The sequence below is a fragment of the Typopeltis vanoorti genome, chromosome 26 (assembly GCF_054136105.1).
Source record: "Typopeltis vanoorti isolate ZY-2024b chromosome 26, IOZ_Tvanoo_1.0, whole genome shotgun sequence".
Taxonomy (NCBI): Eukaryota; Metazoa; Arthropoda; class Arachnida; order Uropygi; family Thelyphonidae; genus Typopeltis; species Typopeltis vanoorti.
The window spans coordinates 3129240-3150058 of NC_143574.1; the positions used below are offsets into that span (position 1 = coordinate 3129240).

The 20819-nt window shown below is 35.2% G+C and overlaps 1 protein-coding gene across 1 annotated transcript in view; it reads right to left on the reverse strand.

Annotated features, from left to right (window-relative positions):
- The window catches only part of LOC150092272 (CAP-Gly domain-containing linker protein 4-like), a 136822-nt gene that overhangs the window by 49310 nt on the left and 66693 nt on the right, over positions 1–20819 (reverse strand). Inside the window, exon 5 of the mRNA XM_090415076.1 lies at positions 19695–19897. Within this exon, the coding sequence (XP_090271202.1) occupies positions 19695–19897 (203 nt within the window). The remainder of the gene's footprint in view (positions 1–19694; positions 19898–20819) is intronic.

Here is a 20819-nt window from a genome sequence, read left to right on the forward strand (position 1 = left end):
CATTGTGGGGGATACTGAGATAGGAGTGAGGTTAGCTTGCTCCACCTTTGCAACGAGTTCCCTGGTGTTGTACCACCTTACTCCAGTCCAGAAGATACTTTCAGGTGAAAACTTTGTTTGCACACACTTGGATAAAGGATTAAACTAAATTTATTATAGTCTGACCAAGTGAAAAATAAACTTTCAACATGCTGATTTACAACTCAAATAATGACTAAGTATTGCTTGATATAATGCCCCAATGACACCACATAACTCTAGCTTATTGAATAGCTTCTCTCTTGACACTTTTTCATATGCCTTTTCCATATCGACAAAACTTAAACACAGATCTTTGTTATATTCCCATGATTTCTTGACTATTTGTCGTAAAGTGAAGACCTGATCCTGACAGTCTCTATTTGGACTGAAGCCAGCTTTTGCTTCACCAAGCTTCTCTTCCACAATTCTTCTCAACCGTTTCTCAAGTATACTAGCAAAAATCTTACCAGCAACACTTAGTAGGGAAATACCTCTGTAACTCTCACATTCAGTTTTATTTCCCTTTTTATATATGGGTACTATGAGAGCTCTACTCCAATCATCGAGAATTCATCCCTCTGTCCACGCCTTCTGAACTATGCAGTGCAGCCACTGTAAGACTTTTATACCACCATAGCTAAGCATTCGAATATCATCTACTCTTGCTGCCTTTCCGCATTTCAAGCCTTTGATGGCTTTTTCTACTTCAAGTATGGATATGTATTCCTGACTGCATGCCTGGTCAGTGTTTTTTTTATCACTGTGCTGTCATCGCTACTTGTTTCATTTAGCAATTTTTCAAAACAGTTACTCCATACTTCAAGGATATCTTTTTCTCCTGTTTTCATGTCACCTTTATCATCTCTAATTCCTTTTACGGCACTCTTTCCTCCATTTCTGAGCTTCTTCAACAACCTCCAGAATATTTTGTCACCTTCTTGATATTTATTTTCAGTTCTTGCCAAAGTCCTCCCATGACTTTTGTTTAGCTAGTTTTATACAGTGCTTAGCTTTCTTATATTTGTCTCTGTATTCTCTAAGAGCACAAGCTGACTTATTTCCCAGACATTTTTGATATGCTTTCTTCTTTACTTTCACTGCCTCTTTTACTTCCTGTGTCCACCATGGACTTGTGATTTTTCTATCCTTGCAGAGAACCTCATGCCTCTCTATCTGCATCAATCATGGTTTTCTTCAAGGTTTCCCACTGAATCTCCAAGGTTTGGTTCCTGTTCTCAAACTCTTTCATTTTTTCTTCAATAATCTTTATGCCTTTTAGTCTACAGTTCACATCTGAGAGCTGCTCAACTTTTATTCGCTTTAAAACTTTCTTTCATATTCTTTTCAATATGAAATTCAATTTTATCCTGCTCAAGACTAAATAGTGATCACTTCCAATTTCAAATCCTCTGTACACTCTGGTATCCTTCACCAGGGAGAATACATCACTATCAACAATAACAGAGTCAATGAGACTTTTCTTATTCCTTGCCTGTTTTCTCCATGTGAATTTATGCACATTTTTATGTTAGCACATGGTGTTAGTAATAACTAGTCCATGTCCTGAGCAAAAATCCAACAGGTGTTTGCCATTATTATTCGCTTTGCTCTTTTCTCCAAATTTTCCCAAAATATTTTTGTATGTCTCACAATCATTTCCTACTCTGCTATTTAGATCCCCAACAAGGACAACTTTTCCTTTTCCATTGAGTCAGTAGCTTTCTCTAGAGCCTCAAAAAATTCTTCCACGTCTACTTTAGTAGAGTCTTCTGTGGGACCATAGGCACAAATAAGTCTCATTGTCCATGTTCCCATTCTGATATTTGCCCATATCACTCTACTTGAGACTGCCTGCCATTCAAGAAGATCAGCCTAATATTTAGTGTTGAATACTATGGTTACTCCTTCTTTTCTTTGATTTTCATTGCCTGAATATAACATTTTGTATTTATTGTTCAGAAAGATCTCACCAGTTTTTGTGTTTTTTGTTTCAGTCATCCCTATTATGTCAATCTAGGGGTCACTGAAAGTGACCCCTAGTTTTGCAGTTTTTGCTTTCTTGAAAATATAATTCTATAATACCTGATTAGGTTACTTTTAGGTCAAGCTAATTTTAGAGAGAAAAATGATTTCTGAGAATTTCATCATCATTTAATACAAACAACAAAATAAGATTTTATCCCACTGAATTGAATTAAAAAGAAAAATACGATATTTTTTACAATATTGCATTTTATAATATAATATTTCATAGTCAGATATAAAAACGTTTAAATCTTGGTATATGACATTTATGAATGACTAGGCTTTGTTAAAGTGTACTCCACACAACCATCATTTAACAATATTGCATTTCTTCTGAAGATATAAGAAAGATTCACTAGAAATCAAAATGCCTATTATCTAACACAGCTGATCCTCTCCCCCAATCTTTTTTTTTTTTTTTTTTTCCAAAGCAATTCTTGTAATTTTGTAATAGTCTTGTAATAATTTGTAATTTTTCAATAATAAAACTGAAGCTGTGATTAGGCAGAATTAAGTCTGATAAAAAAATATATCATTTTATAAAACAAACATCAACATTTCAATATTATAAACAAACTACATAAAGATTCTGAAATAATCTTCCAATGGATCCCATCCCATGTGGGATTAAAGGGAAATGAAACCAGATGAAGTAGCAAAAATGGCCGCAACATCAAGTGATACCACAGATTTCGATCTTTTTAAAACCACCCAAAAAGAAAACATAAAAAGAACAATTCTTCAGGACATGACTCACCACTGGTACTCAGCAGAAAATCCAGGAGCTACCATCATCTCCAAGTTTAATCGCAGTGCCACTACCATGATCTCTTGCCTCAAGACTGGCCACACAAGACCAATCAAGTTTAGCAATGGCATAAAAGTCTTCCCCACCTGCAAAATCTGTAACATCGAGGAAGCATCACCAATGCACTTGCTAAACTGTATGAATATTTCCAAATGTGAACTCTATAACCCAGAAAAGGTGCTGTATAAAATACATGAACTTGACCTCTATGATCTGATGTAATAATACCATGGGATAATAAAAAAAAATAAAAAAAATAAAAATATCAACATTTCAGTTTAGAATATCTGCTAATCAATCAAAACAAAGAAAATGAAACAAAGTTCTGATCTACATCTAGGTTATCACTTGTAGTTCTTTAATGCTCCTCCAGGAACTATTTAAGAATTTTTTTAAATTCAAAATTAATTTTTTATGACATAAATATAAATGATTTCTTATACATGGAAATTATTCATAATTTAATAAATGATCATAATCAGCTAACACTTTTTATTCCCTTATAGGGAGTAGGTGAGGTGTTTTAACTCTATCTAGCTTTTGGAGACTGAGTGGGCAGTTCCATCTCCACTGGCAACCAATCAGAGATAGCTAGCCCATGATTATCACTAATTATAAGAGGCAACCGATAAAGAGGCAGGCAAACATGATGTTATCTCTTGGTACCTAACCCTAATAGGATATGTGGGTTCTATGGTTGATTTTCCTGAATTTATGGGATGAAAAACTCTAATTTCTGGGGGGGGGGGGGGAAACCCCTCCTTTCCCATGCCAGAGATCAACTAACTTGGGAACAGGTCGAAGATAGGCTTAGAAAATAGTTCCTCCAGTTGGCGACTAGATTTGAACTTAAGTCTATCTTTGGGTGGCCTAGCACAGAGGATGCAAGCACCACTTCTACTTAGCTATACATTTTGGAAAAATCTGAAGAAAAGAGCAAGGCTAATAATAATAATGGTAAGTGCCTGTGGGTTTCTGTTCTGTTCAGAACATGGACGAGTCATTACAAACACCAGGTTCCAACAAAGATTTGTACATATTTACATGGAAAGAAGACATAAAAAAATAAGAAAAAGTCGATGTTCTTGTATGTAGTGATATCTTCACAGGATACAACAACCCACAGAAGATTTGAAACAGGAAGTGATCCCAATTTAGTTTTGAATAGGATAAGACTGAATAACCTAAAGAAAAGGGTGTAAGAAAGTTTTAAAAACAATCAAAGTTGAGCAGCTTTCAGAGGTGAACTTAGACTCAAATATTATTCAAGAAAAAAATGAATGATTGAAAACCAAACTTTGGAAATTTACTGGCAGATCCTGAAGAAAACATTGATTCATTCAATCAGAGAGACTGAATGAATGCATTCAAAGAGGCAGTCAAGGAAATGAAGCACATTAAGTTCTTAGCAAGTAAGTCAGCTTGTGCTCTGAAAGAATACATTCAGAGAAATAGTTAAAAATGCAAAGCACTGTAAATCTAGCTAAACAAAAATCATCAGAAGACTTTGGTAAGAGCACAGAAAATAAATATTAGGAAGGTGGTAAAATATTCTAAAGGCAATTGAAAGTTTAGAAATGAAGGAAAGAGCACTTAGTTGAGGTGATAAAAGTGACATTAAAACCAAGATCAAGATATTCCAGAAGTCTGGAGTAATTGCTTTAAAGACTGCTAAATGAAATAAGTAGTGAGGGCATGGTGGTAGAGGAATGCAATCAGTACATATTAACAACCTAAAATGTGAAAAGGTAGCTGAAGTAGATATTCAACCAGAAATGCTAAAATATGGGAATGTAAAAGTTTACAGTGCCTACACTGCATAATTCTGAAGGCTTGGTCAGATGTTGAATTCCAGATGATTTGAGTAGAGTTTTCACAAAACTCATCTATAAGAAAGGAGATAAAATATAACAAGGATCTGGATTTGAGTTTTTAGCTCTGGAAAAAGTACCAAGAGAAAAGCTATTTAAAATTCTACAATTATACAGTGTAAATGGTCTATTATACCAAGCAATAAGTAGTCTATATTCAGGTTGTAAGTCAGCAATTAGAATTGAAGGAGATATAGAAAGATGGTTTGATGTTAAATCAGGTGTGAAACAAGAGTGCAAATTATTTCCATTGTTATTTATCATCTATATGGACCCCATTTTAAGTTAATTAGCATTAAACCTGATATCAAAATTAAAGATATTAATCTCAACTCTTTACTTTATGCAAATGATGTTATACTCTTAAATAAATGCAGTACAAATCTGCAGGATTTCCTGACTAAATTGAATAATTGCAGTAATAAGTTTGGTATGAAAATCAGCAATAAAAAACCAAAACCTTTAAAATGGACAGGAACATTGAAAACATCAAATGCATTCTGAACAGAGAACCTGTAGAATAAGTAAAACATTTCAGCTATTTAGACACAATGTTTAGTGAAGATGGTAAATTAAATAGGGAAATAGTGAAAACATTAAACAAGCTGTATACCAGACAGTGTTTAACCAGTTTTAACTTATGGATCAGAGGGCTGGGTTAGAAATAAAACACTTGATCAAAGACTGGAAATTATGGACACGAGAGTTCTGATAAAGATTAGGGGAGGGAAGAGATGACATCAATGGAAGAACCATATTAAAAACTTAATATTATTAGCATTCAGGAATTTTTGAGCAGAGTTAATCTCAGGTGATATGGTCACTTAAATGTAATGGGAGAGGAAAGGTTAGCAAAACAACTGGAAGGAAAATTACCCAGAGGAAAATCACAATCTAGGCAGGTTGATACATTATGAAATACTTTAGTAGACTGAAATATAAGATATGATAATATTATAGTCTTAAGATGATTAATTTGGAGGAAAAATGTCAACAGGAAATAACCTTTTTACATAGTACCATCATAATATCAATTATCATAATAGTACTACAATTTCCCCAAGGAAAATGTAGTGTTTTCTTTGCACTGTCGAACTTCTGTTTGTTGACAGTCTTAGCTAAAGAATTACACTACATGGGAGAATATAATAGAACCTTAAGCATCACCAGTCTTTTCCTGCAATTGGTATCTCTTTCAATCTCACATTGTGGTAAGGGGAAAGGGCATATCTTGAACGATGAAGTATTTTCTTTGACTAGTTTGAATTTTCCAGATTAGAAACACAGTAACTTCATAACACTTCAAAAATAATTTAAAATGTTAAAAATCCTTCTGAATATGATCACATTACAATAATTTCAATGATACAGTAATTACCGAAGGTTATAAAAATAAGCTTATTTGGATATTTTTTTAATCACATGCAACAAAGAAGAGATAAAGGGGAAACAAAAATGTAACACTGAGCAAAAGACTTTTAGCATACTTTTATTACATTACAAGACAAACAGTGACCCTTACTTAAATGAAATAAAAAGGATAGTTGTTGAAAGTTCAAGAAATTATATACTTGGTTTAATCCATTATTCAAGTGTAAACAAACAAAGTTTGGGCTTGAAGTATCTCTCAGGACTGAGGCAACTCGTGGCACAGGTGGTATAAGTTCTTATCACTTGCCTCAGTATCCCATAATGCAAAGCACATCTCCTTGCAGACATGTACAATGTTATGCATTAAGGGAAAGGTCACTACCCAGACTTGTTTCAACCAATATTGAGGTCTCATCAGTGGGAGCCAGACCCAGAAGTGGATACTGAGGTGGAAGTAATGGAGAAGTCATATTTCAATATACCAGTTGCCAAAAGGTGTCACATCCATTACTTCCACCTCAGTGTCACCACTTCTGGGTCTGGCTCCCACTGATGAGACCTCAATATAGGTCAAAACAGGTCTGGGTAATGACCCTTCCCTTAATGCATAGCATTATACATGTCCGCAAGGAGATGTGCATCACGGGATACTGAGGCAAGTGATAAGAACTTATTAAGTATAAGTACCTTTGCCACGAGTTGCCCCAGTCCTGAAAGATAATTCAGGTGCAAACTTTGATAATGGATTAAACCAAATATATAATTTCTTGGTATCTTTAATTTATGAAATAAAAAGGAACGTGCATGTGCCAATGTATCTTAAGGGACATCCTCCAACACCTAAATCAATCCGTGTGTAGAGGCTTAAGTGCTGTGAGGACATTGTATTGGAGGTTTAATGCATTGTATACAGCACTCAGAAAGGATTAAAACAGAATTTAATACTTCCTATATATTTCGTCTCATTAAATGAGACAATCCCTGAAGATGTCTCATTTACTGAGACGAAATATATAGGAAGTATTAAATTCTGTTTTAATCCTTTCTGAGTGCTGTATACAATCTATTAAGCCTCCAATACGATGACCTAAATCAGTGTTATGTTACACTAGTGTTTTTTATTATTATTATAGATAAAATTTATTATTATTATACAATTCTCCTGGAGTCAAAGATTCATCACAAGAGAAGGTTTTTACAACAAACTTCTAGAGAACCATGGACTCATCATGGAATCTGCAACATTTTCAGACAATGAATAAGCACCTCTTTAGCGCAATTGGATGAGCAACAGTATGTTGTGCTCTTCGACTGGAAAAGGCCTAAGGCTTGATTCTCATCATGATGAGAGAAATCTTTATATGGATTTTTTTCGACTGAAATGTGAGTTAGCTGATCTCACACAGAGGTAGCAGGGTTTTTATTCCTGGAAACTCAGGTTTTTCATCTGAAAATTTTTGTGTTCAGAATTTCAAAACATAATGCAATTTACAGACAAAAAATACGTGGTTGTGGTGGCAGGCAATAGATGGAATTGGTGGATTAAGTGGTGGAGATGGAGAGTTGCAGAGTAGGTGCTCTTCCTCGACAAATCTTTGGACTTCTTGGAGGTGTCACAAAATAATAATTTCACTCAGAATTATCTATGAAAAGGGAGGAGATCTTTATATAGACATAAGGAAACTGGAAAATAGGCCAAGGCTTCTGACCCAATGTTCAATCATCACATTCTTGTGGCATATTGTTTAGATATGAGATTATTATTATTTTATCTCTGTTAAGAAAAGATCTCTGTTCAACTGTGCAATTTGTTTAGATATGATAATATTATTAATTTTTTTTTCAATCTCTCCTCAGTTTTATGAGATTTTCTCTATAACAATTATTTCTATTTCCGAGTGTATTTATATATATATATGCACAAGGATTCACTCCGATTGGTGCAATGACTATTTTACTGTTTCTTTCAGAAGCCAAAAAAAAAAAAAAAAAAATCACCGACTCAAGACCAAAATACAAAAATTAGACATTTAATAAAACAAAAACAATATATATACACTTCAAACAAAGTTGCATAACTAACTACAAAATTAATTGGATCCAAAGCCTTTTAAAATAAACTTGCACTTAAGAGATCACCCATTTTCTAACTCATTCTATTACTGATTTGTTTAACATATACTTCATCACATCCACTAGACTAAACACTTTGTTTACACAATAACAAAATGTTCATAGCCAGTTTCTCTGTTAAGGCACTTTTCCGAAGACATAAGACTCTTCTTCTTTTTCATAGGATCCTTTCATATCACTCTCATGTAGCAAATGTTAATTTTTCCTGACTCAATTCTGTCTCCTTTTCCAGCAGAAATAACAGATCCGGTGTCCTTAAGAAAGATGAAAATTTCCAATCAGCGTTTCCTTGAACATTCCCTTAGAATGTCAATTGCAATATCTTCTTTTATTTACCAATACATATTGACAGTCTCCCACTTTAAAAACTCACAGTTCTACGATTCCTTTTTCGGAATACACTTAATTTTTCTCTGACTATCACATAAAAAAAAAACCTTAATTTTTTTCCTCAGAACCCAAATACCTGCCACCTGCATTCTCTTTTCTTCCCGAATGCCTCGTTGTTTTTTCGTTACTTCGATACTGAACGCTCTCTGTGTCAGCTGTCAATCACCCATCAAACTCCTCAGCGAGCATGCGCACTCCGTGAAAGTGGCAAGCAAGAAGTTATGTATAATGGCTGACACGTTGTCTCCATTAGCGACAAGAGAATGTCTTCATAAAACACAACACTTAATATTTTAAACTACAATAAAATTTCTGAAAGTAATACAACTATCCAAATCCAGTAAATACATGAAGTTTTTTAAATGCTTCACATTTCATTTTGACTAAATAACATCAATAATAGGCACATAGCAAGTGCCGACAATGCGTGTTATGAAACCAAAACTAATAAATGTACTAACATACACAATTTGTAAAAATTTTCAGAATTAAAATTCTGAAAATTTTTTTAAATTTAAATTATGATTATTTTTACAATATCCCATTATTAAGTATTCACCTGGATGCTGAATGAACAAGGATGGAACAAACATTTGGTATATATGGGGGTGTTGAGGCTAGCTGGTGAACGGACGTGTTATCGGAGAGCTCCTGAGAGATTTGTGATTTTTGTTGATTTATTGATGTTTTGGATTCAATTTAATGGACTTAAGTGTGTAATTTTGGTATATTATTGGAGCTTTATTAGCGTGGTTAGTGTACTAAAGTGATTTATAACATAATCTATGTCGGGAAGTCGCCACTAGATGAATTCGTAATGTGTAGTGTTCATGCACGCTCCAGATAGGATAAGTATCATTTCAGTTATCGATACAAATTACTTAATATTGTGTAGTTTTGTTTTGTTTGCCTTGCGTATTTTAGTGTGTCTGTTTTTGGTGTGTTATAACATATAATTTGACAAAACACGTTGCAAATAAGTATGGCAACTGTGCGAAGGAAAATGGCGGCCAGTAACGATGGTTTGCCATCCTTATCAAAGAACGGTAGTATAAAAGAAATGAGTCAGTGTACTAGCTGTGAAATGTACGCTTTGTGGAGTGCGGTCGGAGTGTGGTTAGATGATAATAAAGGATTGAATGTGTGTAGAAAATGTAGGGAGAATGAGGAATTGAAGTGTATTTCGGATCGTGAGGGTGATATTTTTGTCAACCTTCAGAATGAAGGAAATAGGGATATGACAAGAAACGGCAAGGTTGTACATGAAAATTGTGAGAGTGTGAATGTAGAAAGTGTGAATGATAGTATAAATGGTTTCTCAGAGAATAAAAAAGATGAAATAGATGCATTGAGTGAGATCGCGTTGTTGAATAGTGCGATAGAAAGAGCAAAACAGCAGCTAGAGTGCATGAACAAAAGTAGACTGAATGAACCAACCAATAATAAAAGGTATGACAGGAAAAATAGACATATGAATGTGAACATGAACAAAATGAAGGATAGAGTGCTGTATGGAGACTCGTTAGTACGAGGTGTGTTAGTAGAGGATTTGACAAAATCGTACCAACCTGGTGCGACCATAAAGGACGTAACTGAGTCTATTAGAGAGCAAAAGGAAAGGGTGAAAGAAATGATTGTTGTGGCAGGTACGAATGATTTGAAAGGAGATAAAATGGAAATGATAGAAGACCTGAATGAATTGTTTGAGGTAGCAAAAGAAAAGAGTGAGAGAGTTAGAATGATTAGTCTTTTGCCACAGTATGACAGTGAAATGTTTAAAAGGAGGACCATAATTGCGAATGACTTTATGCGTGGGTTATGTATGACGAGTGGTGTGGAATTTGTGGATGTGTGGAGTGAGTTTGATGGGCGAAAGGATCTATATAAGATGGATGGCTTGCATTTGAATGGTTACGATGTAAGAAGACATGAGAAAGTGTTGCTGAATGCAGTGGATGTGCAAATTCAGGGAAACTAGATTTGTTAAGGGGGGGGGGAGTAGATATACAGTCCTTATGTAAGAATGAATATAATATGCCAGAGCAAATAAGGACAACAAATCTGAGTGGGATAGTTAATATAAGGCATCAAGGTAGGGTTGGGGCTAATGGAGGTCTTAAATTCATGTACACTAATACTAGGAGTATTAGGAACAAGAAGGAAGAGTTTTTGGCCATGGTTGGCACTTCCAGACCACAGGTTATAGGTATTAGTGAAACATGGCTGACTGTAGATGATATAACTAGTGGGATTGAATGTGATGGGTATAGTGTATTCAGGAATGACAGAGAGAATAAAATGGGGGGAGGAGTATTGTTGATGATAGCTGATGAGCTACAGCCAAGGAGAATAGAAGTTGAATTGCAGGATAGAGAAAAGAGCACATTTGAGGCCATTTGGTGTGAGATTGTGGCTAGCAGAACTAAATATACAATTGGGTGCTGCTATAGACCAGGTGATGGAAAAGATGGTGGTGACAGTATGCACAAGCAAACAGAAGAAATGGCTGGAAGGAGGGTGATTATTATGGGAGATTTCAACTATGGTCGCATTGATTGGAGTGAGGAGAGGACACACGGAAGGAAGGAACTGGATTTTATGCGGTTATTAAGGGATAACTATCTGCGACAGCATGTAATGGAAAATACTAGGGGTCAGAGAGTGCTTGACCTAGTAATTACATATGAGGATTTGGCTGTAACAAATGACCACATTGCCACCAATCGGTGAGAGTGATCATAGGGTCTTAACTTGGGAGGTGGCTAAAGGTGTAGAATTTTCAATTAAGACAGGGTACATGTGGAATTATTGGGCTGTAAAGTATGACAAGCTTAGGAGTTTGATTGGTTCAGTGCCATGGCATGTACAACTGCAAGGACTAGAAGTTGATAGTGCATGGGAGGTGGTTAAGAAGTGCTTGCATGAAGCAATGGCTGACTGTATACCTAGAGTCCGAATAATAAATCAAGTAGGGGTTAAATGGATGAATAACACCATTAAGCTTGAGCTGCAAAAAAAGAAACAACTATGGAGGGAATTTAAGGAGAAGGGTGACCGGCAGGCACATGAACGGTATAAAGCGCAGGCCAGAAGGGTGATGAGTGTGGTAAGAAAAGCAAAAAAGGATTACGAAAGAACATTGGCCATGCAGGCTAAAGAGAATCCTAAACAGTTTTTTAGATATGTAGCAAGTAAAAGGAAAAATGTACATGGCAGATTGATTTTAAAGAATGCCGATGGTAGGGAGGTAACTGAATCAGTTGAGATAGTTGAGTTACTGAGTGAGCACTTTGCAAGACTATATCATCCAGGTGGTGACATTGCAGAAACGAATAAACCAGTAGATTATACGGGAATTGTGGTTAATGAAGTGGAGGTGAGTAGTCTATTGCATAACCTCAATGTCAATACATCTGTGGGATTAGATGGTATACCAGCTCATGTTGTACGAGAAGCAGCTAAAGAATTGTCAGTACCCTTGACCATTTTGTTTAATTTGAGTCTCGGGTCTGGGTTAGTCCCGAGCGGGTGGAAAGAGGGGAAAATAGTTCCACTGCATAAAGGTGGTTCCAAGACTGCTGTTGTAAATTACCGACCGATTAGCATATCAGGAATCATTGTCAAAGTCTTAGAGAAATTAGTGAAGAAAAGAATACAGGATTGGATAGATGAAAATGGGATATTGTATGGGGGACAACATGGTTTTGTGAAGGGTAGATCATGCCTCAGTAACTTGCTCACGTTTTATAACACAGTGACGGCTGAACTGGATAGGGGTAATGAGTTTACAGTGATACTACTGGATCTTGCCAAGGCCTCTGATTGGATACCACATGGAACACTAATCATTAAACTGGAGCAGATGGGGATAGATATAGGGTTGGTGAGATGGATAGGAGGGTGGTTGAAGGAGAGATATCAAAGAGTGGTTTATTCAGGAGTGGATTCTAAAAGACGTCTTGTGACTAGTGGAGTGCCACAGGGCTCTGTTCTTGGACCACTGCTTTTCAATTTGTTCATCAATGATATTGGAAAGGATCTGAGAGGAAGTGTTCACTTGTTTGCTGATGATGCAAAGTTGGGTAGAGCAATTGTGAGTGCACAGGATGTCAAAATTTTACAGGATGATTTGGATAGTTTGGAGGACTGGGCTAGGAAAAATGGATGTCAATTTAATGTTGCAAAGTGTAAGGTTATGCACTTTGGGGTGAAAAGAATAGCAGTAGTATATCGCATTGGTGGAACCATACTCCAGGAGATTGATGAGGCCAGGGATTTGGGAGTGTTGGTGGATAGGGAGTTGAAGTTTAGGGGGCACATTGCAAAAGTAACTAAAACAGCTCACCAAATCACTTGGCTTCTGAAAAATACTTTAACATGCAGAGACGAACAAGTTGTTGTTCCTCTGTATCAAGCCTTGATAAGACCCCATCTGGACTTCTGTGCCCAGTTATGGGCACCAGGGTTTCTTCGTGATGGGGAGGAAGTGGAGAGGGTCCAGAGACAAGTGACCAAGATGATAGCAGGTCTGTGGAATGAACCTTATGAGAATAGGTTGAAGATTTGTGGGTTGCAGAAATTGGACGATAGGCGAAGGAGGGGTGATATGAAGGGTTTTTATAAGATTGATCCAGAAGATATTTTTGAAAATATGACTGGTGGTGGGAGGACTAGGGGCCATGCATGGAAGCTGGGCAAGAGCATGGTTGACAAGGGTGTTAGAGCCAGGTTCTTTACTTGGAGAGTGGTAAATGAGTGGAATAAGCTTCCAGAGTCTGTTGTGGGTGCTACGACTGTGAATGAGTTCAAGGCAAGGTATGATAGATACTGTGTGAATGTTGAATAGTTGTTCTTGACATGATGTTAGGGCCTCCCTCGATGAGTCTGTCGACTCCTTGGAGTTTCCCGGAACAATAATAATAATAATAAATAATAATATAGTTGACCAAATTGTATTTGGTAGGGGCTTAAAACAAGAAAATAAAAAATGGTACATATAAAAATATGTTTGTTGAGACATTGCTCTACTACACAAGCTTAAAATGCAAATTAAAATAACTACTTATCAGATGGGACTGTTTTGGCATGCATGTTGCCAAACAATTAACCTTACCTCTGTGAATGGAAGTTTTCAGCATTAGGCTGCAGCCTGCTGATGAATTAAGAGTTTTTTTTTTTTTTTATGTCAACCCCACTGACAACAGGTCTCAAGACCTATAACATGACAGAACCATGTGTGGTCAATGTTTACCCACCCACATTTCAACCATGAATTAATAACTTGAAGAAACACCAGGCACATGGTTCACATGTTCCAAGGGAGTGGAAGGAAGGCAAAATAGTTTTGTTGCATAAACGTGGCTCCATCTCCAAATATAGATTCTCTAGTTTGCCAGTGAGATGAGGTTAGAAATATAAAAATATCAGAAAACTAGCTTTCTGAAGGAGCACTGACTTTTTTCAGTCAGTAGTTTAGGCCTGCTTGATCTTATCTTTGGCTCACTGTTAATTGTGGATTTATTTGGGGATACTTAACTGTCGCAGAATAGCACAATAAGACATTTTATTTAAATGACTTCTAACTACCATTCCTCTATCTCTCAAGTCTTTGTATTCCTTTTTCAAACACTTTCTTTCATCAAATGGCATACGAGACTGACGAAATGACTATTTTTTGGGTGAGCCATTGATGTCCTTGAGAAGCCACAAAATCTGCATATTGTAAAACTAGCTATATATCCACATTTCCAAACTCGGATATCATGTCACTTGATAAGACAGTATAAGACTTGATCATGACTGACAGTATAATCAGTGACAGACTTGCAAAGAAAAAACAAACAAACAACAACAAAAAAGAACAATTTATCAGCATGGTATTCCTAACACTACAAAAAAAGCAAGGTGGATAAAGCAACAGACATTGCTGTAACAAAGGAAAAGCAATGAGGAAGATCACTGTAGAATAACATGAAGATGGCATTAACATCAGTGGCTGTTTTTTTCCCCCCTCGAAATCCCTACATCTACTTATGAAGAAACCAGAAGTACACAAAATCTACCCCTCCTGTGGAAAGGAAAGGACAGTATGTCAAGGCAAAATGGACCATTATGTGAAATATGAAACAGAGAACATGGAATACAACACAACAGAAAAATGAGAACTAGCCTTTGAAGCTACAAAAACCAAACAAAATAACTGGCAAACCACAGAGATCCTATGTGTATCCTATAACAATTTTGAGAGAAGCTCCAAAAAAGTGACCATATACTGTGATAAGAATAATTTAACAATTGGCAAATTATCATCCAGTACTCTAACAACAAGAAATGGATCATGAGAGTCATCACTGAAAACTGGTCATAGTCATCTCGCAGAGGATTTGTGTGAGTGCTACAAATTAAAAGCAGAAAAATACAGAAGCTATATAGATATATTTTAAGAACTTTCCATAATTTTTTTCAAGTTTATGTGTAATTTATATATTGTTTGTACCAATATCCATTAATAATCCAAAAAAACAAATAGGAAACTGGTGAAATGCAGATAATATTGTCATTAAATAAGGTGGATATATAAGCAAACACTGATAGTGTAAATGTAAACATATAGGAAGACAAAATAATTATTTTGTCTTCCTATTTATGAATTTATGGACACAAAACACACGTGTTGAAGTGATTATTTTACTTATTATTAACTCTTTAACTGCTGATTTTATATTCTACTGACATGTGCTGAATTAATTGTGCAAAAAATTTATAAATAAAATCGATTAAAATTTTTACTGAAGTAAGAAGTCCAGACAGCATCATGCATTCTTGATATACACTTGCTCACTCACAAAAATGGCAATAATAGTTTTATAAAATTTGCATAATCAAGTGGACATCCCTTGATTATGCAAATTACACACATTAATTTATGTAGAAATTAATCAAAATATATAAAGAGCACTATTATTTACAACACGGTTATTACTAAGCCTACCAGTGCGATGGTATGAAAATCCTAAAAATTTAGCATGGAATGATATTTTTCAAAACAGGGCTGTACACAGAGTCGTATGTCACATTTGGTGCATATATACTGGCTCTCACGACGCTTCTTCTGCTCAAGAGTGGTATTGGAACAGACATAAACTTGAGCTGCATTCTTCTTCTTCTCAGTAGAAGGTACAAGAGAAGGGAAATGTCTTTCTTTGAGATACGGTGGTTGATCTCAAGGTAATCCAGCACATCCTTTCAACCTTCCTGTTGTTTTGGGGATATGGTACTTTTGAATTATTTCCCCGACAAGCATGAGTTGGTAGTCTGCTAAGTTTGTGTTTTTTCCAAATTTTACATTATAGAGACAGTGGAAATTTAGTATGGTCATATCCAGAAGGTGGAAAAATAGTTTTTTCCACCTTCTGGATATGAAAATAGCTAGAAAAATGTAAAGTTCTTGAGGGTGGTGTTTCCCCACTGCTTTAGTCATGAAGATGGTCTATTATTTGTGGTGAAGGTATGAAACTTGTTTCTTTCATCAGCTATTGATGTCATTAGTTCTATGGCAAAAAAATTGTTCATAAATATCTAAAGCTGAAGAATCAGTGATATTACCTGTGATCATTCCTGAATTACTGCTATCAAATTCGTGTACTTGGAATAAATGCATCATCATGCCACTTGAACAATACATCTTCAGTAAACATTCACTTATGCATGTTTGTATTGAGACTTTTGTCACAATCTTGCTCGCATGTAACACTTACATCACCAGGATCTTCTTCATCTGAAGTACACAATTCACTTAACTCGGATAATTCTTCTCCCGACTCATTTGTTGTTAACAATTCATCAATTTAATCATCAATAAGATAACATGGATATTTACTGGTAGATGCCATATCATGACATCCCTGAAATCCTTACAGTAATGTGGTTTATGCATCGTGCTGCACATGATAAGTTGTACCAGTTCAAATTTTTCTCTTTAGATGTCATACGAGGTCAGAAATCCAAGTCAAATAAACTTCAATTGGTTGGCAATATATGGAGGAACCTACCCGGAAGTTTGAATATCTTACGACGATTATTTCCATACTAAAAAATTGTCTGAATATGGGAGGCATGCCAAACCTACATATACAGGCGTGCATTTCCGAACCCATAATACGTTCTCAGCAGTTAAAGGGTTAATAAAATAACAACTGACGTTTCAACCCCTGTATTGAGGTCATCATCAGAAAAATACAAGTGTATATTTTCGGAAACAAGCTACTTGCTCTTGCACTCTACAAAGGTAAACCGAATCTACGTTGTTAATTGAACCTGACCTCTAGTGGGAAAAAAAAAAAAAAAAAAAACTACAATAAACCCTGCTAAAGTCCTCCCGTACTAAGATTTTCTTTGGACTTGTACAGTTCAGATTGCTATTGAATGTTAAAAACATTTCACCAAGTCTTTTTGTATTATTGAGATTTTTCTTTGGCTTGTTCTGGTTGCTATAATGGTGGCAAATGGGTCCTCCACATTCTTGGAATGGTTAGACCATCATTTTTGTTCAAGTTGTTTGAGCATTTCACATGCTTCTTTAAATTTCCTCTTAAACCAGATTTTGGTGCAGTGCAGGGACTTGGTACCTTTCCAATCAATTCTGTGGTATGTCTGCAGTGCGTGGTCTGAAAGGCTGGTTTTTCCAAAATGGAGGTATTTAATGTCGTTTGTGTTCGTCCTTCCTAATTGGGATGGTTCGCCCTGTTTCACCTATGTATGGTAGGTTACATGTGCATTGTATTTAGTAAACCCCCCCTGGGTGGGCTAGGTGTAAAAGAGGATCTTTGAAGGTGGTTTTGATGTTATATCTGTGTAGTGTTCCGTCTATTTTTTCCCAAAATGCCTCTAACACAAGATATGACAATGGCATTCTTGAAATCTTTTTTGTTTTTAGTGGTGTCTCTGTGGAGGATCTTGTGAATAGTTTTTTTTTACTGTATCCATTTTTTTTTTTATTATAAATGTATGGTTGATCTCGTATTCCTGGTTTAGAGCTTGCTTATTTGAACAAATAGTTTGAGCTCTGTGTTTAAGGGTGCTTATGACACCTAGTTTTTGTGTTGGGTGGTGGTAAGAATTTTTGTGTATATAGAGGCCTGTGTGTGTAGGCTTACAGTAGACTGAGAAGGAGAGACAGTCTGAGGGTAGATGTGCGACAAGTATGTCTAGGAAAGGAAGAGAATTTTTTTTTCAATTTCAGTGGTGAACTGGACATGTTTCTGTTTGTTCAGGTCATTACAATTCACCATTGAAATTGAAAAACAAAACAAAACAACTCTCTTCCTTTCCCAGACACACATCTTCCTTCAGGCTGTCTCTCCTTCCCCTCAGTCTATTGCAAACCTACACATATAGGCCAGTACATACACAAAAATTCTTACTACCACCCAACACAAAAACTAGATGTCATAAGTACCTTTAAACACAGAGCTCAAACTATTTGTTCAAATGAGCAAGCTCAAAACCAGGAATACGAGATCATCAACCATACGTTTATAAAAAATGGATACAGTAAAAAAAACTATTCACAAGATCCTCCATAGAGACACCACTAAAAACAAAAAAGATTTCCAAAATGCCATTGCCATACCTTATGTTAGAGGCATTTTGGGAAAAAATAGACAGAACACTACACAAATACAACATCAAAACCACCTTTAAATCCCCAACAAAATTAAGACACCTACTCAGTTCTTCCAAAGAACTCTTCCACACCCTAGGTGTGGAGGGAGTTTACAAAATACAATGCACATGTAACCTACTATACATAGGTGAAACAGGGCAAACCATCCCAATTAGGAAGGACGAACACAAACAACACATTAAATACCTCCATTTTGGAAAAACCAGCCTTTCAGACCACGCACTGCAGACATACCACAGAAATGATTGGAAAGGTAAATTTTTTCTTTAAATTTCCTCTCGAACCAGGTTTTGGTGCGGTATAGGGACTTAGTACCGCACCAAAACCTGGTTCAAGAGGAAATTTAAAGAAGCATGTGAAATGCTCAAACACAATCCTAACCTGAACAAAAATGACGGTCTAACCATTCCAAGAAATTGGAGGATCCATTTGCAACCATTATAGCAACCACAACAAGCCAAAGAAAAATCTCAATACAAGAAGACTTGGTGAGGTTTTTTTTTTTTAAACATTCAATAGCAACCTGAACTCTACATGTCCAGAAGAAAATCTTAGTACGGGAGGACTTTAGCAGGGTTTATTGTAGTTTTTTTTTTACCGCTAGAGGTCAGGATAAGTAAAAGATCAATTAACAATGTAGATTTAATTTACCTTTGTAGAGTGCAAAAGCATGTAGCTTGTTTTCATATACACATGTATTTTTCTGATGATAACCTCAATACAGGGGCCGAAACGTCAATTTTTATTTTATTAATAATAAGTAAAATAATCATTTCAACATGCGTGTTTTGTGTCTCTAAATTCGTAAATATGAATGCTGATCATCATGTAACCTTAAAAGAAAGAATTATTTTGTCTTTTACCTAATGGTGAAGGAGCAAACTGCTCTAAGATGCCTGGACACTGTATCAACATCATATTTTTTTTAACACAAAATGGGCCCTTTTAAAAATGAAATGCATTATTTTGGACAGAACAAATCTTGTCTTGCCACTATATATTCTCACAGGCACTGCCTAATACTAAATATCATAGTGAATGTTTGGCACCTATGGTAAAAGGACCAATGTATTCATAAATCCATATTAAGTGGATTTTGTGTCTCAATTAAGATTCATTATTCTATAATGAATCTTAACTCTTCCTTGTTGAAAATGCAAATTTAACACAAACTATAGGACTAAAATTCAAATAGGCAACTTAATCAAATCATTATTTTAAAATTTTATTCGAAACAAGTAATTTTATAATACTATGTTATTTCCACCACCATTATCAATGCTAAAATGAATTAAGAAAGCATTATAGCTAATGCTTTTTTAATCCATTTTTGGTTTTTTCTCCCTATCAAAATTAACAAACAAATGGGTATAATATTGCATGTTCTTACTTTGGCTCCACCAACAATCACTTTATCTCCTAAATGCAGTCCCATTGATTTCAATACCACACGTCCTGTGATGCCACATTTAGTGGTAATATCTGCAAAAACAGAGCTATGTAGTGTGGCATCTTGGAGAAGATTCTGTAAGGAATTTATTACCTCTCTTAGGTCAGGAGTATGGCCAGCAGGTGGAAGATCAGGAATGCATTCTAAAAAGAGGAATTATGAATAATTTGTAAATTATGCAACAACATATGGATAATTTAAATTAACTTGATTTTTGTTTCATTATAAAGAAAATAATTTTTTGAAAGTAAAAATTATTTTACTTTCAAAATAAAGTAAGATAAGCACAAGCTGTAGAAGCAAGTGCTGTTTAATAATTTGGATTCAGAGTAAAACAGAACTTTTTTTTTCTTACAATCTGTAAAACCTAATAGAGAACTGGTCTCCTACAATCTAGTGTATGAAGTAAAAAAAAAAAATTAAAAAAAATTTTTTTTAAATTATTTTTAAATTATATATTTTTATTTAAAATAAAGAGCCAATAGGCTTCGTTTCGGCGATGTAAACATTATTTAAATTAAGGGGATATTAAATCCCACATTGTTTCAAAACCGAATAAGAAACTCAAAGATCAGAATCAAAGAGTTTCATGCCGAATATAGTAACTATAAAAGTATCAGCAACTGCTAGTGTAAGCTAAAGCACGTAGTCCAAGTACGTAGTACAAACTAGGGCAACTCGTAGCAAAGGTGGGGGAAAGTTCTGATCACTATTCTTAGTATTTTCCTTAGTATATATTTTTTCACTCAAGCATTTTTACTATCTTTGCATAAAGGTAATTTCAGAAATGCACTAACAAATTTTACAACATATCTTTATGAAAAAAAAATAAATTCAATGTTCGTAAGTTGGGATTTACTTGTTGTATGTAACATTTAATCATTACTGTATTAATTCTGATTACTGAAGAAAAAAAAATTATATGCAATTCCTTCACTTGTTAACAACATAATAGAATAGAATTCAATTTACAGAAACACAAAGCAGAAGTTAAAAGAGCAAGACAGCATATACTGGCTTTCTTTAAATAGTTGCTTAATGCTATTTTGAAAATAATTTATTGTA